General features: G+C 35.3%; 1 protein-coding gene across 1 annotated transcript; it reads left to right on the forward strand.

Annotated features, from left to right (window-relative positions):
* The first annotated feature begins 210 nt into the window (after window positions 1-210).
* LOC109106872 (protein YIPF5-like) lies at window positions 211-17,434 on the forward strand. Its single transcript, XM_042747646.1, has 6 exons — window positions 211-336; window positions 1,039-1,158; window positions 1,674-1,837; window positions 14,680-14,825; window positions 14,959-15,140; window positions 15,960-17,434. Exons 1-6 carry the CDS (start codon window positions 275-277, stop codon window positions 16,120-16,122), a joined length of 837 nt encoding a protein of 278 aa, XP_042603580.1. The 5' UTR covers window positions 211-274; the 3' UTR covers window positions 16,123-17,434.
* Window positions 17,435-25,748: the final 8,314 nt, after the last annotated feature.

Here is a 25,748-nt window from a genome sequence, read left to right on the forward strand (position 1 = left end):
TATTATTTTTAATACAGGCCTAGCCTAATTAAACAGTCAAACTCTCACGTCAACTCTGAGTAAAATGCACAGGAACATAGTTCTGCAAAAATTACCACGGTTAACCATTTTTAGCAGAAATTACAGCAGAAAGACCTTGGTTTATATGCTGTGGTGTGGCGTTGGACAAAATGGTTGAGAAAATGATAAACTAAATGTAGTGAGCGCATCCTCCCCTAGAGGACGCACGTCAGTCTTCTGCAGCCTAAACTAGCGAAGTGACGTCATCGTTCCCATGACCCGGAAGTTCTGCTGCTATTTCTTGACACGTAGTTCGAGTCCTGGGCGATTAACGGTGTGAGTAAATCTTCAGAATCTACTTAAATAGATGTTCATATTTTAGCTGTGTTGTGTATCTGAAGATGTGTGTATGGCAGTGCTTGAATGACGCTGACAGTGACTGAGTGCGTCGTTGCACTGCTTTAGTGGAGCTAAACGAAACAAACATTAATGCTAAAACCACTTCAAACATGTGTGACTTCTACAAATATGGCAAAGACAACATTAGTGCTGCATTGCTTTTAGCTAACATATAACCTTATCTATAATATAGAGTGTTCCTCTGGCACAAAAAAAGCACCATGGTTAATTTTTGGACTTTATTTTCTTTTTAAACATATATCATGTTTATTTGGATATACACTGTGCTAATACCTTGGTTTTAATATGGCAGTATTATTGTAATGTTAGTGTAATGGTAGTGCCATAGCAGGTCCTTAAGCCTTCAGTATCATGGTATTAAAATCTAACTCTGTCTCTTTACCATGGTGCATTTTTTTTTTTTTTTTTTTTTTGCATCTTTTTGGATCCTATATCCACACATTCATACTATATGCACATAGGATGAATGTGTGATTTTAAATAACATAGTTGGCTTTCACTAATATCTCCAGCAGATCTTCACTCACTGGTCACTTGGCTTTCACACTGTTATACAAGTCAGTTTTATTAATATTGAATGTGCACTGCTGACTGATTTCTCTGCTGAATATCTTCCAGGCTTCTTGCAATGTCAGGGTTTGACAACCTCGACGCAGACTTTTATCAGTCTAGTTTCAGTGTAGATGATCAGAACCAAGGAGGAGGTGGCTACAGCAACACAGATGTACAGTACAGCAAGTAGGCCTGAGCCTTGCACAGACATCTAATGTTATTAATAAATGGCACTATTCATAACTCAGTTTTATATTTATAGCATTTTTCACAATATATATTGTTTCAGAACAGCTTTACAGGCAAACAATGATGTTAAAGTGTATAATATCTTTTTATCTTCATGCATTCATTCAAGTATATAAGTTGGAAATACTTGTCCAGCTTTATACAGAGCACTGCAACAATATAGAATCATTTTGTGACTACATAAACAATCACTCAGCCATGATTTGCTATAACGCACAGTATATATTGCTTTACATGGGTGTACTGTATATCCAACTTAAAATATATTTCTGGCTGATATTATACAAAGTTCTAGATGGTAATCAGCATACAATGCATGCAAATTTACGTTAAGTCATGGTGGTGTTATTTCATATTTGCAGTGAATTAAATTAGTGTCTTAGATTTTGTAATCATGTGAGAATATGTCTGTCACCTAATTATGACTGTATATCTGTTGTTGCATCTGATAGTCCATATGGACAGTATGACTACTCGCAGCCAATGGGCTACTCGGCGGCTCCGGGAATAATGCAGCCCCAGCAGCCGTACACAGGGCAGATCTTCCAGCCCACGCCAGCCTCCACGCAGTCCATGTACAGTAGCAGCTTTGAGGATGAGCCCCCGTTGCTTGAGGGTAAGAGAGAGACTAAGCTTAAAGACGTCAAGTCTCCTTTTTTATATAGTGCTTTATACAATACAGATTGTGCCAAAGTAGGGATAAATAGATCTCTGGAATGGATTCTGAGATTAGTTTTGAACAGCAGATGGCGCACTAGGCTAGTTTTTAACTGCACACTCGGGTGAGTAATGTAAGTGGTTAAATGTACTTGCGCCTCGTCTTTTATTACGTGAGAATTATGTAAACACAACCCACTGTGAACACTCTTGTAATTCGCTTTAACCTTTTCAAACTTTACAAATGATTATTTTAAGTTTAAGTTGTGTGTGCGTAAGAGTCTGGACGCAAGCAGAGTACAGCTGTTTTGAAAGCACGCAGTGCCATCTGCTGTTCAGTACTAAGCTCAGAATCAATTCCAGAGACAATCGCGATGCATTTGGAAAATCGAAGAATCCAAGGCTCGAAACGCATATGCTCCCATAATTAAATCTGTGTAACCTAAAAATATATTTGGGAGCATTTGTGCGAGTGCATATAATTGTTGTAGTGCGACCTGTTTTAATTTGTCTAAAAACATTCACAGTTATGTGCCTTCTGTGTGCTGATATGGTGACCTGTCTGCCGTGCCAGGGCTCCAAACTAGGGATGTCAACGATTGATCGATGATCGATTAATTGTTGATAAGAAATGCAATCGATTAAAGCAATCATGGTCGATTAACCTGTTTGATTTTGGGCTGCGTGCAGCTCATGCGCAAAACATGTGCGAGCGCTGACATTCATTCATACTGTACAAATTTAGCTTTTAATGTGATTTTAAAAGTACATTAAAATAGAAACAACACAAAGTTATTCAACATGGAAAGCAATGGAAATGTAGTAACTAAGTAATTTCTCCAGATAATTGTTTCATATCGTGCGCTTTGCAGGGCTGTGGGACACAGGACAAACAGGCTATCAACTTGTTAATTCATTTCTACGACTTATTAATTTGTGGCAACTGTCCATGTTTCATTAATTTGTTCCTTAAATAACCCATGATTTAACTGAAATAAGGGAAAAAATTAATAAATAGCACGAGTTCTTAATTCATGAAATCTTTAATTTCCCTTCCTGCATGTTTACCACAGGAAGAGATGCGAAAACAGTGATTAAAAGTGAAAGACAATAAAATAAACCTGGGAAATTAGAGGGTTAGGTGGTGAGGATTTAGGAAAAGAAACAATGCCAAGATATTATTGAATTTGTGGAAATTCGTGACCAACCGGCAAACCAGAACAGAGCCGTGTAAATGTAGGCTATGGGCTGGAACGCATCCAAAGGCATGGTTGCAATGTAACAATTTCCAGCTAACCAATTATTCCTCTAATAAACAAAGCTTTTATACCACACTTGTCATAATCAGAGCTTATAATTTGTAAATAAATAAATGCTGGATTCAAAACAGCAATTAAAAGGCACTGTGACCGACACTGACAATACGTTTTCCCGGAGCGTTCAATGATGTCACTAAACGGTGACGCCGAGCATCATTCACAAGTTTCTGCATGGACCTAACTAACCTAGGGCACAGGTTTTCATAGGCCTAACATAAAAATAACAATTTGTTTTCATTAAAAAAAAAAATGGCGGCGCTCCATAAGTTCATGTAAAAAAAACAACGTGCATTCTGTTTGTCTGCTTTATTTTACAAGAGCACAAATCTTCTGTTTTTATTGTGAGTGCACAAATTGAAAGTAAACACTTTTGCGGATTATATCTTATGACTGGTTTAATTTGTGTTTAATGTGAATTTAATAACAATATTGTAAGTTACTGATTATAACACTTTAATTTTACAGAGACCAAAGAACATTTACATTATCAAAGAACATTTTCATTCAGTCTAGCCAGAGTTCAGGCACTCTCAAAAACTCCCATTAAAATCACTGAAGCTGTTTATATTGTGAAATGAATATCGTGCTTACATTTGTATGCACTTCTGCACTTTGTTTCTGATGAGAGAATTCGCAAGATAATTCAGTCAGCCAGCAAGTGAACAAAACACTGCGTTTCAGCACTGACTCATCTGAACGCCTTTTATTGGCCATTGCATTCATAAGCTCAAAAGAATCATGTGTGATTGGTTAAAATGCAGCGCTGTACGAACGCGTCTGTCTCTGGCTCAGCACCAACCAGCGAACACAGATTTGAATTTAGCAGCTGATGAACGATCTAATCACACCGGTGTGATCATATCAAATATTAAAAACAAATTTTTTTGTCCTTTGGAAGCAGCATTTAAAATCCACTTGACTCAGAAATCAGAATCACTTTGAATGGGCATGACTCCTGGCAGTGTGTTTTGCTGCAGCAGCGCCTATGGAAGCGGTTCTCTGACTGCGCAGCACAGCCACACGCACCACAGTTAGGCCTGTGTTTGGGATGATTTTATTTTAAAAGCCATAATGTCAGTTGAAAACATTGCAATTGTGTTTTAAAATACCATTTAAAGAGGCGTGTTCAGTGGTCCGTGCCGGGATAGAAAACAGTCAATAAAGTAAAATGATCTCAAACATATGGCGCCCTCTCTTCATTTTATCAAATGATCTTAATCACATCTATTCATTTTATAATCCTGCTACTAGCATTTTATTCGGACTAAAAACCCTTTAATTAGAGTGAGAAAGAGTTTTTTTGTTTGTTTTTGTTTTTTTGAGTGGCTTTTGCACATCCTGTCATACCGGTGACTGCATGCCGCTGCAATAGACTCATTTTGCTGCATTAAGTTTAACGATTAATCATTAATTTAAACGGCGATCGATCATGGAAATGATCGAAAATTGCAAGTGAAGTTTCTGTCGAGGTTGACACTGGCGACTAGGCCAATGTCTTTACATGTTATAACTTAAAATATATAACTTTTTTCCTGATTGTTTTGCAATCACATCTTTTATGTTCACGTATTAAACTGAGATGATGCACATCAAAGTTTTAGTGGAAAATAGATTTTCAAACAGTCCTCATCTCTGCCACACAACAGCGCTGACGCACATAGTCTGATAAATGCAGCTCCGCTGTGCAGCGCGAGCGAGATTGAAATGACGGAGACGTAAGAAGTGAAAGAGCAGAAAAGCAGCATCTATTCTGTGCACAACTTAAGCAAATTACAACAGGTAAAGCTGTCAGCTGTGTGGATATTGGCAATGTCATTAACAATTCTCGTTTATAATCATTAATAATATGGCTGCTTCTTCTTAGGTCTATGCTGTGTTATGTTAATATGTCAACTTCATTATTTGAAGCGCACTTGCCGTCCAGTAATCGCAAAAAGCTTTGTGCTTTGTTACTTTTTAATAAGGTATCAGCTTTAAAATTATCAAAATTCATAACGAAATACAAACAATAAATACAGTTTTGACGCCCTTTAATGCCGCAAGCGCGGTTCAATGGGCAAGTGAACCCATTTAATCTTTCTCTTTACTACTATAATAGCCTACATAAGAACATGAATTAACATCAAAAGGTAGGCTATTTTATAAGAGAGCCTACAGTACAACTTACTGAAATCAAATGTCTCATGTAAAAGCTCATTAAGTGTTTCAAACCGCGGAAAATGTGTAAAGCTTGTAAACATTGCAACATAATATACATTTACCTCAGAATAACCATTCAGTGTCCATAAGCTCATCAGTCATCTAGAAAAATAACTGTAAAGAGGAGCATTTTGCTATATTTATGCGCTATTGCAAGTTAATATTTTTACTTAACCTGTTGTCTACATGATTCAACTCCTCCTATAAAATTGAATTTTACTAATTAAGAAAAACAGACTGAAAGTGTGAAAGGCATACAGTTTTAAAAATAAAGGTGCTCGAAAGGTTCTTCACCGAACCATTTTTGGTTTCACAAAGAACCATTCAGTCAAAGGTTCTTTAAAGAACCATCTCTTTCTCAACTTTTTATAATCCAAACAACCTTTCGTCACAAAGAACCTTTTGTGAAACATACATGTCCTGTAGCTCAAGCCATTGCGTTAACAATCGCAAGGTTGGGGGTTCGATTCCCCGGGAACACATTATAGGTAAAAATTGATAGCCAGAATGCACTGTAAGTTGCTCTGGATAAAAGCGTCTGCTAAATGCATAAATTTAATTTAATTTAATTTAATTTAATTTAATTTAATTTAATTTAATTTAATTTAATTTAATTTAATTTAATTTAATTTAATACAGGTTCTTCAGATGTTAAAGGTTCTTTATGAAACCATTTAGACAAAAAAGGTTCTTCTATGGCATTGTGAAGCACCTTCATCTTTAAGAGTGTATGACAACACTTACAGGACGTATTGAGGAGGAGCCCAAACTACACTCAATGGCCAAGTGATGCTTATGGTCCATGATATTGGTAGAGATTCTGTGTAATAAACAATGGTGACTGTATATTTCAAGTTGGAAAAAAAAATTTGTTCTCACTTTAAGTGAACCTTAGTTCCCAGGTCATCTACAAGATGGATTTAAATGCTGATAGGGTCAAGAAAAAATGAGACATTAACACATGACCATATTATTGAAATGTTAAAATATAAAAAAAAAAAATAAGAAGAAATAAAAGAAATCTATAAAACACATTTATTCTGTGGCACCTAAAAAAATAATCTGGCACCTAAGTTTTTTCTTATAGGAGCCAATTGCTTCTTGCTCGATTTTTTTTGTTTGGAGCCCTGCATTCTTTAAAGGGGGTCATATGATGTTGCTAAAAGGAACAATATTTTGTGTAATGCAATATTTTTGCGGTTTAAGGTAAAAAAAAAAAAAAAAAAACAGCATTATTTTCCACATACTGTACATTATTGTTTCTCCTCTATGCCCCGCCTTCTGAAACGCATCATCGGTCTGAAAAGCAAGTGTGCTCTAATTGGCCAGCTATCCAGTGTGTTGTGACAAGCGCTACTCTACACTGCTCAAAACTCACAGTGTAGATTTGAATCATTTGTGCAGTGAATCATCAGTGGCAAATCCTTTAAATATGTAAACGTATTTACAGACTGTGAGTCAGAACAGCCGGCATTGTAGTCTTCTCTCCCAGGATCAGGAAACAGTCCTCCATTCAATGCGTTGCACACATCTGAATATTTGGGTTGAACTGTTCTGGAACAGTGTTGTAGATACAACTTAACCACTGATTTCTAGCTGTGTTCTCTTTTGGAATACCAAACAAAGTATTTTCGCTTTCACAATGAAACAGTGTCTCCACCAGCGGCAACAATACTACAGCGAGAATAAAAGATATGCCGCCTTTCTTTGCGTAACCATTTGGGCGGAGTTATGCAAATCGTTTTAGGAGGGCGTGGATGAGTCTAAACTTTTATAAAGAATATCTCTTTGGGTTTGAGACTTTAGTCTTTGCAACTTTAGGGATCTTATCTATGCACAAACAGCTTGTAACACTCCAAAGAGAAAGGAAAACTTGAAATCTCATCATATGACCCCTTTAAAAAAAGTTATATAACTTGATCTTTACATTCTTAAATTTAATGCAGATTTTAGATTGGTTAATATTAGCTGTCAATCACACAGTCACTGCTTTCCGCTGTCAGGTGACAGGGAGCTAACTACCGTGGGAAAATTCAAAGAGAAAATTAAAAATCAACACTGACAGATTTCTTTTGTAAACCACCCAAAGTTGCATATAATGATTCTGGTGATAGTGATCATGTGGTGCATGTTGATCCACCAGCCGAAAAGAAGGCGTACAGTTTTCAGAGAGAATTGTTGAAAGACTTTGAGCAGCACTGCATTCACTTTAAAGCCTGTGGGACGGAGATGGCAGGTAACACTAACAGCATTCGCCACCGAATCTACACACTTTAAGCTCGAGAGCTTGGTTAAACACGGAGAGTGAGTGCCAAACACAAGAAATGCAAGTGTGTGGCAAAATGTTCAGGATCATCAGGTTCAATCGTTAAGGCCTTTAATTGTCAGGATACAGAAATATGGAAGCATATAGGTAGAAAAATTCCATAGAAAATGCAATATGCAAAATGGCAATGCAATATTCAAAACAACAACGTATTTTTATATTTAAATTTATGTTTTCCATTTTCCATATGTGCAAAGTTTGGTGCAAAATGAAAATTAAATTATATAAATTACATTTGCCATTTCCAACAGTAGTCTTAATATGTAAATTTCATACTAATTTTAATGCTTTATAAGTTGTGAAAATAAAATGAAAATGTATAAACCAAATTAATCTGATATGGTCAACATGTCCAACCAGAAATGGTAGCCAAATGATAATTTAATGCTATATGTCCTAAATGCATTTAGACTAACAGTTAGGACACTTAGGATTAAATTTTTATCATGACGCCGTGGGATATTTGTAGCAAAATTCAGTGCGGCTTTGAAATGCAGTCCAAGCTGATCATGCCCACCCTCCATCAATCATTGCTTCAAGGTGGGGATTGGCGGAAGCGTGTTACGTTTGGATCATTCGAAACATGGCGGCTGGAGATCTGATAAGATCATTGAATTCACTGCCAGATGAAGTGGAGCGTGAACAGAGAAATATATGGCACATACTTTGTACTAAAATCAAACGTTCAAACGACCGATCGAACATCAAACCAGATGTCTTGAGCTTTGAGCATCTTACACTGCGGGTGAGCCATGTGACGACCAGACGTGACGTCAGCGTCTTGAAATTAGCTGTTTTTTAAAAACAAATTTAAAAAAAAATCTGGTTTCTAAATGCATTTTATAATAAACGATCTTGATCCGTCCATGCACCTTTTTTTTTCTTTTTAATGTTATAACTTTTTTTTCTTCATAAATAATTAGGGCTGTCAATCAATTTAAAATATTTAATCACGATTACTCGAATGATTGCCATGAGTTAACTCGTGATTAATCACATTTTAATTGCACATTTTTATCTGTTCTAAATGTACCTTAAATTCATATTTTTCAAGTTTTTATCTGTCAATCAATTTATATTATTTAATCGCGATTAATCGAATGATTGTCATGAGTTAACTTGTGATTAATCACATTTTAATTGCACACTTTTATCTGTTATAATTTATTTTTAGTATTAGTAGGGGTGTAACGATTCACTCATCTTGAAACATGATTTTTGAATCGTGAATCGCAGATGTCGGACAGTAATCGATTTAAAATGATAAGAATCGTATGAATCGCGATTTCTATAGCAATTCAATGCTTTCAGAATATATACACATTAATATACTACTACAAGCACAAATTAATGGAGACCTTGAACAGAGTTCGTGCCTCGCATTTCTCCTTCACGCGCTGCACTAACCGCCTGTGACTGTCACAGGATTGCGCTCGCGCTTCATTCTTCTCACTGACACATTTTATGAGCAGCTGATGTGTGATCTCTCCTTAGGACTTGTGGCCAGTAATGCTAAAGTGAAGTAGTTTTACTTTTCTGTAGTTTTTCAGTGGCTCTCGGCATCTTTCCGACGGCGTTACCTGAGCAGTCGAAGGCTGTGTATATATTGCATGGACGGAGCAGAAATGTAAGTGTCTGAAGCATACGCACAGTTCCATTGAATGATATGAAATGTGTTTTAACAATGTTGTTGAACCGAATGTACGAAGGAAACTGTTAAAATAACCACAGCATTAACAGCAACCTTGAAATAAGAGCGCGAGGTTTATCAGACACATGAAAGTAGCGTTCTTTGCTTTAGCAGACATTGGGCATGTTTTCTTTCAGAATCATCATTCGCTGATGGAGAGGAAAAGTTCAATACTATAGCATTTTATTTTATGAAAATGAGATAAAGAAGTTTTCAAACTGAAAGAGAAGTGATCTCGCGCTCATAGAACTTAAGTCACGCCAGGCTACATCTGCAGCTAAGCTGAATAAAAAGCAGAATGAACTGATGAAACGTTAGGATAAAAAAATACAATAAATAAAATTTTTTTATGAATGATGCAGTGCAAATTGACATATCATTTATTACAGTACAGAAACTATAAATTATATTTACAAAAAAAATTTTTCTGTGCAGAAAATTTAAATAATTGTTTGTAGTATATAAAACAATCATAATATTACCATTATGAAAAAAATATTGATTACAAATGATTGATTATTGTCCAGCAGTGTATTTGATTATTTATTGCAAATTTAAAGTAATAGATAAGAATTCATTTTAAAAAAAATAATAATTATAATACATAAAATTATTGTATTTGACATTTGTCACTTCTGAAATGATAGTTACGCCCCTGGTGTGACAATGTTAGCATAATACTTTTAAAGATCTTTTTTTTTTTTTTTCTTGGCCTACATAAATTTTTACTGAATGTAGAATCAAATTGTTATAATCGAATCAAATCGAATCGTTCTAAATTAGCAAAAATCGTTCTTGAATCGAATCAAAACCTGTGAATCGAATCGCTGTCTAACCAAAGATTCATTATTTGCAGGACAGGGCAGCTCACTTCTTCTGAACATGCAAAATGTACATTTATTATTTATTACATTTGTTTGCCTCTCTGTGCCCACATACTGTAATTTGATGCAGCCAAATTCTCAATAAAGCTGTTTTCATTGTTATATTTTACTGTTTCTGTTGTCAGACAACCAAATTAATATGAAATAATGACTGAAACTTGACCCATTAAGACTACACCAGCTCTAACCTCCAAGACATTAATCTGCTCAAAAATCCTAAATTTATAATTGAGCCATCGTCTGATTAAATCAAATACAATAAGATAAATATATAAGATAAAGATAATAGCTGTGCTGTGATTTCGGCTATATTGCATGTCAAATTAGATAAGCAACATCATATCTGGTTTAACTAAAAGTGCTGCTCCTCTCAGCCGCTTGTGGAACAGAGCAGACACAAAACCTTGCATGGCAGTAGCGGCGAGTCTCAGAAACTGTAGGGTTTTTTTTCCAATAATGTTTAATGTATTGTTGCTAAGCACTTTTTTGGAAAAGAAGTTGCTAAGTTGGCAACACTGTCAGCATGTCCATTTCTCCAACTACGGTCTAGGCAGCAGGTCAAACAGAAAATGAGCACTGTTTTGGGAATGTCCAATTGTTGTCAACCTATGGACTCACGTAAATTCTGTTTTGTCCTTTTTACTACAAATTGATTACACGTCTAATTCAGGTTTATGGCTTCTAAATGACAACTCTAACTCACTAGGTTCATTAAAGAAGAGAACGTTGTTTGCTGGTTTTACAGCTGCAAAGAAGACAATAATACAAAACTGGTTTACTCCGCACACGTGTGCAAAAACATTTTGGATTCATAGCCTGCTTAAAATAGGAACCTGTGAATGTACAACAGCACGAATTAACAAAGATATTTTTTTTCTCTCTTTCAGATTGTAAATTATTGTTAATATGTCTGTTGATTCCTCTTCCCTGTTTGTTTGAATGGATGTTATTTTGTTAATATAAAAATAAAAAGTTGATCACAAAAAAAGAAAATGCGCACTGTTAATCGTGCATTAATAAAATTAGTGTCGTTAAAATGAGTTTGCGTTAATGCGTTGATTTTGACAGCCCTATAAATAATGTATACAATCATTTTCAGAGTCGGAGATTCCCTTCCCTTACTCACACTGCTGTGATTCCCAGGGGAGAATTTATGTGTTTACAGAAAAATCAATAATGCATTGTCTCCTACATCCCAAAGCCAAAACTTTGAGAATGACTCATTGCTTTAAATATTAAAAGTGCCACTTGGGGCTGTGTTTGCTACAAACCACATCTGTGTCCTTGCATACTAAAGTTAAGTAGTCCTTGTGAAACTCACTTGCCCCAGTTCCTCAGAGCTGTGCTTAAAATGGACCAGCAGTTAGAGAGAGGCAGAGAAAGCCACTTAACCGATTACTGTTGGTCGCTGTTGTCATCCAGTATTGAAAGTGCATTTATCATGCTGTGCATTAGACTTCAACTTCAATTCTGTTCTATTATTCTAATCTTCTGCCTTATTAGTGTTGCTCACTATGGCAAACATCACTGTTACCACTATTAACATTACTCATAATCAAAAAAATAAAAAATTAAGCATGTAGGGGGGAAAGCATAAAACAAAAAAAAAATATCTATTTTATCAGATATGTGAGAAGTTTTGTTCCAGATAAACAGATTACCATGCACGATTCACAAAAATGTAACAAATTCACAAATAAATAGAATGAGAGTCACAAGTATATGTTAGGAGTTTCAAAAAATTAATTAAATTTACAAATAAATAAAATGAGATTTGTAAGTGTCACACCGCTCTGGCTGGAATTCTTTTGTACATCACCGTACGCATTTGCAAATTGCTTCTTGTCCATTTATGAATCACTGCAAATTTGTAAAATGATTGTGAAATATTTTTATTATTCTTGCAGTCCTGGACTTTTAGTATAATAACTGAATTCGGTGATTTCTGTTGCTGTTTGTGGGGTCAAAACATCCCATTTTCAAAAGTTTTTTTTTTTTCTTTGTATTTCTATCAGAATCAGTAAATCAAGATGAACCAGGATTAAACACAAGTTGTGATCATTCACAATTTCTTCTTGCATGTTTGTCACAAAATTGACCATTTACATATTAGCCAGCTGCTTATTGAGGTTTTTCATTCCATCTTGAATAATGTTATGCTTTTATAATCTCTCTGTATCCAGTATTGAGTTGTTCCCATAACAGAGATGTAAAGTGGTGTTTATCTAGCATTTTCAGATGTGTAGTAATTAGATCCTGACCGATATGTTTTTTTTTGGGGCCGATACCGATATCAATATTAGGGAGTAAAAGAAAGCCAATATCGATATATCGGCTGATATTCTGTGTAGCTATATTATAGTACAGTACCAGTCTTTGGACACTTTCCCATTCGTGTGTCCAAACATTTGACTAGTACTATTTATAGAATACAGTATATACGTAAACAGAATATATATATATATATATATATATATATATATATATATATATATATATATATATATATATATATATATATATATATATACACATTTATTTCAATGATCACTCAAATGTGGTGATCAAACACTTACAATGATGTGACGAAGATATGTAATGGAGGCAGGGCATTTAACAATTTAACAATAAACTGTATTATCCAAAATGAGTCTGTCGTCAGTGCACTGAACAGTAAAGTTGAAGTTTATTCAACTTTAATTCAATTAAATTCCATTCAACTTCATTCCGTTGAAGTTTTTCACTTAGGAACATTCATTAACGGATTCACAGATTTGTCTTCACACAAAGACGAAACTTATTAGAGAAGTGTGAACTGTGACATAATATACCTCTGTAAATAAATACAATATAAATTCACATCTAGCGCACTTTAATGCCCTTTGAATGTAACTTGTACGTTCCCTTGGAACTGGAATCATGGCTGAATTTCATGTGAAGTCCACTTCGCAGGGCACTTACGGTCGAATAAGGCAACACTTGAATTCTGTTGCCTGAATAAGAGACCTCCTTACTGAAGTGAAAGTGTTGACTGTGTCACTATCTCCCGAAAGCGCTGGTGGCTCTCCACCAAATTCGGGGGATCCCTTCAGCTCAAGGAGCCCTCTCGAACGCCACCCTCCACGTGTCGATAGCCCCCTTGGGATCGCTAGATCGGTCATTTTAACCACCCATAACTCCCGAACCCTGGGGGCTATGGACGTGGGGGTGACCTCATTTGAAAGAGGGCCTATAGATGTACACTCGACTTGCCGCGCCGTTACGGAGATATGGCCGTTCAAAGTTTCAGTGGTTTTCCATAGACTTGAGCTTTAAAGCATTTCATCCAGGTTGCCAGTAGGTGCGCTCTGCTAGACAAACTTAATAATTACACCATTTCAAGCATTGTATCTGCGTTATATGTTCTGTAAAAAATCGACGGCATAATCTCTGATACAGATATATTGGCGACAGGCTCATATCAGCCGATAAAATCGGCAAGACGATATATAAGTCGGGCTGTAGTAGTAATATTAATAATATAATACTGCTTAATTGGCTTGATATACTTTAATATACTGTACCATTTTTTTTTATGGATCTGTATTTCCATATTAAACCAATGCAGATTTATTCGGGCCAGGACATGTAATTGGTTGCAATGTTATCTGACTGGCTTGAATAAATGGTGAGTGGAAACCCTGTGGTCTGTGTGGGTCCTAATGCCCCATTATAGTGATGGGGACACTCTACTGAAAAAAGCACCGTCCTTCGGATGAAATGTTAAACCGAGGTCCTGACTCTATCTGGTCATAAAAAATCCCATGGCACTTCTTGTAAAGTGTGGGGGTGTAACCCCGGTGTCCTGGCCAAACTCCTTCCACTGGCCCTTATCAATCATGGCCTCCTGATAATCCCCATCCACTGAATTGGCTGTAACACTTTCTCTCCTCTCCACCTGTAGCTGGTTTGTGGTGAGCACACTAGCACCGTTGTTCTGTGGCTGCTGTCTCATCATCCAGGTGGATGCTGCACACTGCTGGTGGCTGAGGAGAGATGCGCTCATATGATTGTAAAGCACTTTGGGTGTTCAACAATACACAATAAAGTGCTGTATTAATGCATAGTTCACCCCCCCAAAAAAATAAAATTCTGTCATTACTCACCCCCATGTTGTTCCAAACCCGTAAGACCTTTGTTGTTCTTCGGAACACAAATAAAGATAAGATAAATGAAGGTAGCCCTGTTTATTTATTTTAATTTTACATTTAATGTGTGATGGATGGTTAGCTGTTCATCAACTCATGAACCCCATTTGGGAAATCCTGCACGGTGCTTAGTTGTGCAGGGCATGTGCTACTTATTCTTAAAAAAAAAAAGTAAAAATGTATTTTCTATTTCCAGAGCTGGGGATCAACTTTGACCACATCTGGCAGAAAACTCTGACTGTGCTGCACCCGCTGAAGGCAGCAGATGGCAGTATAATGAATGAAACAGACCTGGCTGGTCCCATGGTGTTCTGTTTGGCCTTTGGGGCGACGCTACTCTTCGTAAGACAAACCCTTTTTTTGTACTTGATCAACTTTTTCATTAATTTAAATTCTAGCTGAATGGTAAATGATAGAATATAAAAAGTAAAATGTTAAATTTGCTAAACAAAGATGTTTTTCTTCCTCGTTTTAGACTGGTAAGATCCAGTTTGGTTACGTGTATGGTATCAGTGCCATCGGGTGCCTCGGCATGTACTGCCTGCTCAACCTCATGAGCATGACGGGGGTCTCGTTTGGCTGTGTGGCTAGTGTTCTCGGTTACTGCCTGCTGCCCATGATCATCCTGTCCAGTTTCGGGGTCCTCTTTTCCTTGCAGTAAGTCAGGCTTTCTTTTATTTATTTATTTTAATATATTTAATATTTACTAATCTTTCTGTTAAAGATCACAGTAACATCAAATTCAGATAAAATGTGTAAAAGCAAGTGTTTTTATGCATTTTATTTGTAAAAATATGATAGTATAACTAATTTACAACTACACTACTAATCACAAGTTTGGAATAATTAAAAATGTTTTAATGGTTTTAAAAGAAGTATCTTATGGCCACCAAGGCAGCATTTATTTAATCAAAAATACAGTAAAAACTGTAAAATTGTAACATTTTATTGCAATAATAAGGAGCAGTTTTCTATTTTATTATATTTTAAAATGTAATTTATTCCAGTGATGACAAAGCTGAATTTTCAGCAGCAATTAGAAATTACTCCAGTATTTTGTTTTGGTGCTCAATTATTATAGATTAATATTGGTGTACAATTATTAATAATATTTCTTATTATTGATTTTTTTACTCATATACCAAACTTATGAATGGTACTGAATGGCTTCATTAAAAATATTAAGCAGCAAAAACTGTTTTCAGCATTTTAGAATGATTTCTGAAATAACTAATATTTCACAATATTACTGTTTTATTGTTTTTTTGCTTAAATGCAGCCTTGAGTACTTTCAAAAACATTCAGTCTTAAATCCATGCTTTTGACTGGTGGTGTGTTTTAATGCATAAAATGTATTTAATATTAATTATTAATCCTATAATATATATGAATATATATTGCAGTTCCATCATTTTAAAGCTTGAGCTAGTTCATAAAATACAGCTTTCTAAACCAGTGTTTTCCTGTGTCTTTCAGGGGCATGTTGGGTATCATTTTAACAGCTGCCATCATTGGTTGGTGCAGTTTTTCGGCCTCTAAGATCATCATCTCTGCTTTGGCCATGGATGGGCAGCAGCTGCTGGTGGCGTATCCCTGCGCCCTGCTGTACGGAGTCTTCGCCCTCATCTCTGTTTTTTGAACTCTCAACCTCTTTTAATGGACAAACTGGCGCAACACGCACTCTCATCCTTTTATTTGAGGACTGCTTTTGTAACACCCACCACACCACACACCCTCCTGCTGAGTGTTTCCAGTGTTTATCATGTTCTCAGAGAATGTGGCATTCATTTCTTCTGCAATATTTTTTTTTTTTTTTTTTTACCTGACCACCTACTCTTGAGAAATGTTTTTGCTTACGTAATGCAGGTTAAAACTCATTCTTGTTTTTTAATGCGTTCACGGCATTCCATTGTTCTTTCCAAAATAGTTATCTGTAGTAGAGCCAGAAAATGAAGTGTGTTTATTGAAGAGAAGAATGTGTAATCAATGCAAAGAGTACACCTCTCCTCCTACACAACATCTTTAAAGCTTTTGTGTTTCAAGCAAGCATCTCACTCCAGTAGGTTTTTTTTTTTTGCAAAGTTTGCTTGGAACTGTTATTCTGTACATTCCTGAATTGCTGATGATTTGTTCGGACTGTGTTCATTCATACACTTGGGGTCAGTAAGAGTGCCTATATATCCACACCATTCCCATCGTGTACTAGGCAAATTAAATGAAATGGTACAAAAATCACACTTTTGTGCATCTTTTGCAAGCCGCTTTAGAGGAGTATTTTAGATAAAATGAAAAATGCTTTAATTTTTTTTTATTTACTCACTCACTCTCAGTTGGTTCCAAATCTGTATGACATCTAATTTTAATAAAAACGCAATTAAAAGTTATACATACTTCTGCATATATACATATATCTTTGTTGCATACAGGTTTGGAATGACATAAAATTGTCAATGAAAAAGTTTTTCAAAAAATTTCATCAAAACTTTAACGCAGACTGTTGAAATGTTGTCAGTTGATTTGTTTTCCAAATGCGTTTCACCCTTTAACAGAATCTCGTGTCTGCAGATCAGTCTTCTGTCTAGTGAACCCTGATGGCTGAATTTTGTTTCCATTTCTGATTTATTAGGTTTCACACATTTATCTTTTGAAATGCACAAGGCAGAGCCAAGGTTAAGCTTTATTTAAAATAATTCTAAAAGCAGTCAAATTTACAGAATAAATCTTTCTGACATGTGGACTGTATGTATGGGCTTTTTGTTTAATTAAGGAGCCATGACTGTTCTATCAGATAGATGGGCATATTTATATACAATGTAACTGTTTTGTATATCCAGAAGAGTACAAAAGTTTCTATCAATGCTGTCTTGTGGAAAATCTGTGACCAACTGGTAGGGTGTTACACTTGTGTAAACTTGTTTTAATTAAATAAAAATGCAACTTTTGTTTCAAAATTGTTTTGTTGAAGTACACTCACCATCATCCTTTAAGTAAGACCCTGTGTGTGTGTGTATAAAATAAAGTTGCAATACTGCTTACATGTAGTTTATATCTACTCATATTTAGATGTTAAATACAATATCTTGTAAATTGTATTAAATGCAGTTATGAGCAATTTGTCCTGCAACATTAAAATCATACCCAGAATTCAAACGTAATACTTTTATCCGTGATCATTAGATTTCATTTAGCATTACTAAACATTAAAGCACACATTGCTGACGTTACTTCACCGTGGTCTGTACTTCACAAACCGCACAGCCAAGAACGATCTGTCAGATGGACCATTTCCTTCATACTTGGTCCTCTGAATGTAGCAACAGTCCACCGTCATATGACGCATGGTTACGACCAAATACCAGGATATCAGAGCATGTGGTTTTAATCTAAAAGAACATCTTGTCACTTAAGTTCTTCAAGTCGAGAATCATTCATTTCAGAGCCGATCTGAAGTGTGAGATGACTACTGAAACAACACATGGAAAGAAACTCTGATGGCTTCAGAAATATTAGCTGCATATGCTGAATTTTCTGTAGATATGGAAAGAGAGCAATTTTAAATAAAAAAAGACAGACAGACAGACAGATAGCACTGTAGATGAGTCAGCAGTGCATGTTGACATCTGCTCACTTCAGACAAGCTGGAAGGAAATTCCAGCTGATGTCACAGACGTCTTCCTGCCAATGGACCGAACCATTTCCTCTAGAAAAAACAACAGCAGATGGCAGTGTTGAGTTGTTCATCAGTATTTTGGCAGGATTTCACAAGCTCAAATCGATTCGATCGCCAGCAGAAGTTGCACAAGGTCAGCCCATCAAGGTCGCCGTGATTTTGCCAAGTAAGACATGTTCCTGGATCAACATCTTTTGTTTATCCTGGATCAACATTACTGTCCAAAAATATAGACTTAACCCAGTCCCTACCCCTAAACCTTACCCTACCCATAATTTATTCCTAAAATCAGTGTGAAATGATAGCTGGGGTGTAGAAGCACCTAACCCCGATCATCAGCCTAAAACACATTCTGATTGGTTGATTGGAATGTTGTTCCAGGATCAACGAGGATGTTGATCCAGGAACATGTTGTACTTGGTGAAATCAAGGTCACCGCCCATCTAGTTCGAAAAAAAAAAAAAAATTCTATATCAGTAGCTTCCAAGGGCAGATACTGCAGTGACATTTAGGAATGTTTTCAGTTTTATTTGTTTTGTCCAAAGCAATAGAATTTTTTTTTCTTTTTTTTTTTTTTTCTGAGGGGCACAATAGTGATAAACAACCTTTCAGTTAGCAGTCCAGATTTATAAACCGCCCCCACCTCTGTGAATATCCACATTACAAAACTTCACAGACGAGCCCTTAGTCATTCAGCATTGACGTCAACAGACATGATCCAGTCTCTTAATCAAGATATGTGCAAAATGATATCATTATCTGTGCAGCATTGCACATATTTATCATAATTACTGTATTCATACAAGACTTAATCACTTGAAGGACAATCTCATAATGTATTCTTTTTCTATATCATATACTGAGAAGTTTAGTAGTTTCTTTTTTAAAATAACGTTTAATATGTAATAATAAAAACACGAAGGAGTAGAATGACAAAGCATTTTGATGTGTTTCTGGATGATTTTGTATTATATTGTGTTTGTGCAAAAAAGATACAATTTTTCAAGTTCCCAGCTCAGAGAGGCTGGATTATTGGAATATTGTGCATTTAACAATCATGGCTACTTCTCATGACAGATTAGCGTACTAGCTTGTTTAAAACTACTTAATCATTTTTCTAGCAATGCTAACTCCATAATATAAAGAAGAAAGAGTTTGACTACTTATTTACCAGTTGTAAATTAAAAATTAGCAATATTATTATAATAATAATATTAGCAACATCAGGCCTGAGAGCATGTATCCAAGCTACTGTTTATGGCATCCCTTACGAAAAAGAAGTTTATTCAAGTGTGCTATTAGTATACTTCTTTTAAACTAAAAAATAGGAAAGTATGCTTTTAGTTTACTTTTTATGTACTTCTCAGAAATATACTTAAAATGACATTTAAGTATACTTGACTTATACTTACAAAAAGTCTAAATATACTTGAACTATACTTAAGTATACTTAATAAAATAAACTTGAAGTATACTACTTTTTGGTAAGGGATGTTAGCATATGCGAGCTAACAACAAGCTAAATTTAAAAAGGCATTGTTGTTGTGCTACATTTTGACCTTTTTATAATCCAGTGAAATGCCTTTTTAATAATACAAATAGCATGTGGTTTAACTACACAAGAAAATGAAATTTCTGTAATCTGTCAGTTGTTTTCCCTTGATACTAATGAAATAAAATGAGAGCCAATGGAGACTTCTTACTGTAAGTATCCTGCTTGTCTTCTGAGAAGAAGATCTTGAACATAAACTCCTTTGAGGATCTCAATAATCTCTATAACTGTGCTCAAATTAATTTTTTTATTTATATCACCATAAAAAGTTTGAAAACCCCTGATCTAAGCAATACAATTTTCTCTGAATAGATATTGGTTATGTGACTTGTTTTAGAAAATGATATGTCTTGCTTTGTGCCTTTCATCAAGGCAGAAATTTATGTCTGTGAGAAGAGCGAACCAAAAATAATGAACTCAATGAGCACGATTTGCATGTGAGCATTGTGTTTGGCGGGAAATGCAGCTATTGGTATTCAGTGGTGCAATGCATTATGAATCTGTGAGTGAATATTCAATATTCATGAATATTCAAGGCATCAGTGTTACTTGAGCACTAAGTGTGACTTCCTAATGCATCCGCTCTTCATTAAGTTAATTATCACACTCGATGCATGGACTCCAAGTCGATTCAGAACTCGATGAGCTGCCGCTTTAGTGAGATTGCCATCCACTGTGTTCATGTCGGCCAACTAAGGTGTTATGTGAATAATAAAGATGATTCCTAATATGAAAATAAACCAGATAGATGCACATGTTAGGGTCAATGACATATAAGAGTATCCATGATAAAGAAAAGAAACTCTTTTGAATCGTCGAGAATGTAGACTACTCTTTGTATTAAAGTTTCGTATGGTTTTGAAAACTACTAATGGATTATTGTGATGTTTTTATCAGCTGTTTGGACCCATTCAATGAAGAGCATCCATTGCTGAGAAAGGATGCAATGCAGAATTTCTCCAAACCTGTTCCCATGTAGAAACAAACTCATCGACATCTCGGATGGCCTGGGGGTGAGTACATTTTCAGTAAATGTTCATTTTGGGTGAATTATTCCTTTAAGCAGTGTTAGCAAATGTAACCTCGCTGTAAAGTCTTACTAAAATGTCATTTATTCACACCCTGTCATCACTGTGCTATAAGCAAGGCACTTAACCAACCAAGGTAGCTCCAGAGGGACTTTCTTTGCAGTGAATATGCTGTAAGTAGCCTTGCATAACAGCCATTTGCTAATTATCAAATAACAAATAATTAGAAATTTTAATTGACATCAAGGGCTATACCCTGCAAGGAATTTTAGAGGCCCTAACCTATTACCAGTCTGTGTTTTGTTTCTTCTTCTTTATACAAACACATTAAAGGATCATATCCATTTAGATAAATTATGGCTAATTTGACTGAACAATACGATAAGCTTTAAATGTTTTAATAAGGTGATTTGTCCTGCCTGTTTATTTATACTTTGTTAGAGGGGTGCAACACTTTAATGTGTTTTTCAATCTGTTTACCAGTTCAGCCTGTTTGATTTTGGTTTAATTGTGCTTTCATTGAGGATGTAACCAAATATTCAATTTAAAATTGAGGAAGGAGCAAATGATACAAGCTAAGAAAGTTTGACATCCACTGAAAAACTAAACTAATGTTGATCAACCACTAACCTTAATGTTGAGAAGGAAGCAGACATGGAGAAAATTAAAAAGTTCATGCTTTTAAGAGCACTTAAAAAGCAAATTCGTGACTAGTAAAGCATTAACAATAATATATTGAAATATTAGAGATAAATATGTTGCTTGTTGTGTTTTTTATTTTATCTACTTTTGAACGGTCATGAATGGAAAAACTCATTGTCTTCAGGCAGATGGTGTAATTATGACATCAGCAGGGTCTAATGGGGTAATGCTAACCAGCAAAACTTACCTCCTGGCAGTGCCTCACTCTTTCTATTTCTAATTTAACAATCTCTTGGGAATCCTTGAATATGATGCAAATCAGAAAGCAAATAAGAAATTTCCAGGCTTGTAAAAGTTTTTACCTCCAATTAAGTCAGTTTATTACTGTTTCTTACATTCTCACTGGTTTAGTCAAGCATTGGTGGTTTCACCATGAAGTAAAAAGTACTTCATGTGATTTATTAAGCTCTGAATAGATGCGAGTGTACACATCTTAAATACTATGTATATATATATATATATATATATATATATATATATATATATATATATATATATATATATATATATATATAACATAAATCCATCTTTAATAAATAAGTCTACATGGATTTTATAACTTGATCTAAACTTGCATTGTCATAAAGTCAAATTATCTGAATTTTTAATAGACTTGTTGACCAGTCAAGATGGTCTGCAAGAGTCCTTACTATGATATTAATTCGTGTTGTATATTTTTTCATGTTAATTGTAACATTTTATTTGTTTGCTCAACATAACCTTTTTGGGAGGTAAATGTTTTTTAGAATATTAATATGCAGTGAATCTGTTTTTTGTTGTTGTTGTTGTTTGTTTGTTTTTTTAATATTAATAAAAGATCATGCAAAATTACTATTTTAAAAAAATAATTAAAGAGCATTTTTTTCTCCTTCATGATATAAGGACAGTTGTATCACCCTGATTTGTATCGCCATGACACGTGTCCTTCTGGTCTCATTTGTTTATGTGCATTTTCACTGGAGCTGTTAAAAACTACAGTGGCATAATGAAGTATGCACTCCTTTTCTGATTTCTGACTTTGTTAAATACAAAAAATGCCAGGGGTATACAAAATAAAATAGAGTTAGACATTATAGAAGTACAAAACATTCTAAGAGCACACTATGAAATGTTACAGGACAGCCCCAAGAATTTTTAACTTCCAGACTACTAAACCAGGAAGATGAGATGCAACCACAGACTTGTTTTTGGGAGGAAATTTGGTTAGCCGTTTAGTCACTTTATGCAGTTTGGGTGAACTGTTCCTTTAAATCTTTGTTCAAATGGTGTGGTTTGGTCGCTGAGTAAATAACGAGTTTCAGTAACGATAAAGTTCCAGTAGATGTGAGAGTTCATGCTAGGGGCATGTGCTAGCTTGTGAAAGGGTATTTTCAACCCCACAACAAAACCAAATAGATAATTATCTACAGACCTGATCTCTACGTGAGTTTCAGATCAACCATCCCTACATTAATCATAGCATCATTATCGTTAAATGCTTGTTCCGACAACACAAAACAGGCATTTCACAAGAACCTGCTTTGAATCCTTTATTGTCTCATGCCATATTTCATTTCACTTTTGTTTATTCAGTGAAACAAAACTCATGCTCTGCTTATTAAGTAAAGTGTGCCTTTATTATATTTTTTACAGACAAATGACTGACACATTAAAAATAATTTAAAGTTGTTAATTCCAACTTTATCCAGCCTGCTCAGCAGTACTCTCTTCCAATTGTTGCTCCACCTTGACAGTGAAATGAGAAAACTACAGGTGCTGGTCATATAATTAGAATATCATCAAAAAGTTTATTTATTTCACTAATTCCATTCAAAAAGTGAAACTTGTTTATTATATTCATTCATTACACACAGAGTGCACTGTAAAACCGAACAGTGAAATTAATTAAAAAATTAAAGTTAATTTCACTCAAATAATAATGAAAGTTCATTGGACTTAATTGAAATAAGTTCTGTAAACTCAAAATGCTGTTGTAGTGAGGTGAACTTAAAATTATTGCATTTTCAAGTTTCCAGCATGCATTGCATCAGCAAAACAAAAAAAATAAATGTAGAAATTAGGTGCTATTTTGTGTGTTTTTACACAAGAATTACATAGAGAGACATAAGTTAGTACTTAAAAGTTGTGTTATGTTAGGATTTACATATGTTTCTATTATGTTAGTTTTGTAGTGTTACCGTTTTGGTGAAGAGTAGAGCCTGTGGTTAGGTTGAGGATGGAAGGCAAAATTCAAAGGTTATAACCTGTATACTGCATGATTTTTAAATATTTATATGCAAATATTTTGAGTTTTTTTGATAACTACATTAGTAGTTACATTTGAGTGTATTTCCCACATTATAAGGGTTGAAAAATAGTGAACATTTTTAGTGAATTACTCCCTAATTATAAGTTGAGAAATATCAATATTTATAAGATAATATTTAGATAATTTAAGGCAACTGGAAATGTAATTTTTATTTCATTTAAACTTAAAACATTTGAAAACATCACTTACATTTTTTTGTGTAATCTGTTACAAAATATTTTTTGAGTTCTGTGAACTTATTAGGGTTTACAGTGTGCTATATTTCAAATGTTTATTTCTTTTTAATTTTGATGATTATAACTGACAACTAAGGAAAATCCCAAATTCAGTATCTCAGAAAATAAGAATATAACTCAAGACCAATACAAAGAAAGGATTTTTAGAAATCTTGGCCAACTAAAAAGTATGAGCATGTACAGCACTCAATACTTAGTTGGGGCTCTTTTAGCCTGAATTACTGCAGCAATGCGGCGTGGCATGGATTTGATCAGTCTGAGGCACTGCTCAGGTGTTATGAGAGCCCAGGTTGCTCTAATAGTGGCCTTCAGCTCTTCTGCATTCTTGGGTCTGGCATATCGCATCTTCCTCTTCACAATACCCCATAGATTTTCTATGGGGTTAAGGTCAGGCGAGTTTGCTGCCCAATTAAGAACAGGGATACCATGGTCCTTAAACCAGGAACTAGAAGCTTTGGCACTGTGTGCTGGGGCCAAGTACTGTTGGAAAATGAAATCTGCATCTCCATAAAGTTGGTCAGTAGCAGGAAGCATGAAGTGCTCTAAAACTTCCTGGTATACTGCTGCATTGACCTTGGACCTCAGAAAACACAATGGACCAACACCAGCAGATGACATGACACCCCAAACCATCACTGACTGTGGAAACTTTACACTGGACCTCAAGCAACGTGGATTGTGTGCCTCTCCTCTCTTCCTCCAGACTCTGGGACCCTGATTTCCAAAGGAAATGCAAAATTTACATCAGAGAACATAACTCAGCAGCAGTCCAGTCCTTTTTGTCTTTAGCCCAGGCAAGACGCTTCTGACGCTGTCTGTTGTTCAAGAGTGGCTTGACACAAGGAATGCGACAGCTGAAACCCATGTCTTTCATATGTCTGTGTGTAGTGGTTCTTGAAGCACTGACTCCAGCTGCAGTCCACTCTTTGTGAATCTCCCCCACATTTTTGAATGGGTTTTGTTTCACAATCCTCTCCAGGGTGCGGTTATCCCTATTGCTTGTACACTTTTTTCTATCACATCTTTTCCTTCCCTTCGCCTCTCTGTTAATGTGCTTGGACACAGAGCTGTGTGAACTGCCAGCCTCTTTTGCAATGACCTTTTGTGTCTTGCCCTCCTTGTGCAAGGTGTCAATGGTCGTCTTTTGGACAACTGTCAAGTCAGCAGTCTTCCCCGTGATTGTGTAGCCTACAGAACTAGACTGAGAGACCATTAAAAGGCATTTGCAGGTGTTTTGAGTTAATTAGCTGATTAGAGTGTGGCACCAGGTGTCTTCAATACTGAACCTTTTCACAGTATTCTAATTTGCTGAGATACTGAATTTGGGATTTTCCTTAGTTGTCAGTTATAATCATCAAAATTAAAAGAAATAAACATTTGAAATATATCAGTCTGTGTGTAATGAATGAATATAATATACAAGTTTCACTTTTTGAATGGAATTAGTCAAATAAATAAATTTTTTGATGATATTCTAATTATATGACCAGCACCTGTATAGCCTTAAAGAAGTAGCACACGCTATAGCATCCCCTGAGGCAGTGCTGAGATTGCATTGTGCATGCTGCTGTTAGCAATAACATCTGAGCTTCATTTCTTTAAGACTATTTTCACAGAAGGACTTGGGCATCATCCTAGTGTTTTACATTTCAGAAGCATTGAAAGGCAAACTTCAGTATACTCTAAATTATGAATCTACACATTCAAAGTTGACATTAAATTATTTATTCTCAGTTACTCTGCAAGGATGAATAAATGGTGACCATTAT

This window comes from Cyprinus carpio, chromosome B21 (genome assembly GCF_018340385.1).
Source record: "Cyprinus carpio isolate SPL01 chromosome B21, ASM1834038v1, whole genome shotgun sequence".
In the NCBI taxonomy this organism is placed as follows: domain Eukaryota; kingdom Metazoa; phylum Chordata; class Actinopteri; order Cypriniformes; family Cyprinidae; genus Cyprinus; species Cyprinus carpio.

Bases quoted from the DNA above. Each gene is read 5' to 3' on its own strand.
- LOC109106872 (XM_042747646.1), top strand. From the start codon at position 275: ATGACCCGGAAGTTCTGCTGCTATTTCTTGACACGTAGTTCGAGTCCT. The intron at 14,826-14,958 runs GTAAGACAAACC...TCCTCGTTTTAG, and splicing joins TTGGGGCGACGCTACTCTTC to ACTGGTAAGATCCAGTTTGG. The intron at 15,141-15,959 runs GTAAGTCAGGCT...TGTGTCTTTCAG, and splicing joins GGGGTCCTCTTTTCCTTGCA to GGGCATGTTGGGTATCATTT.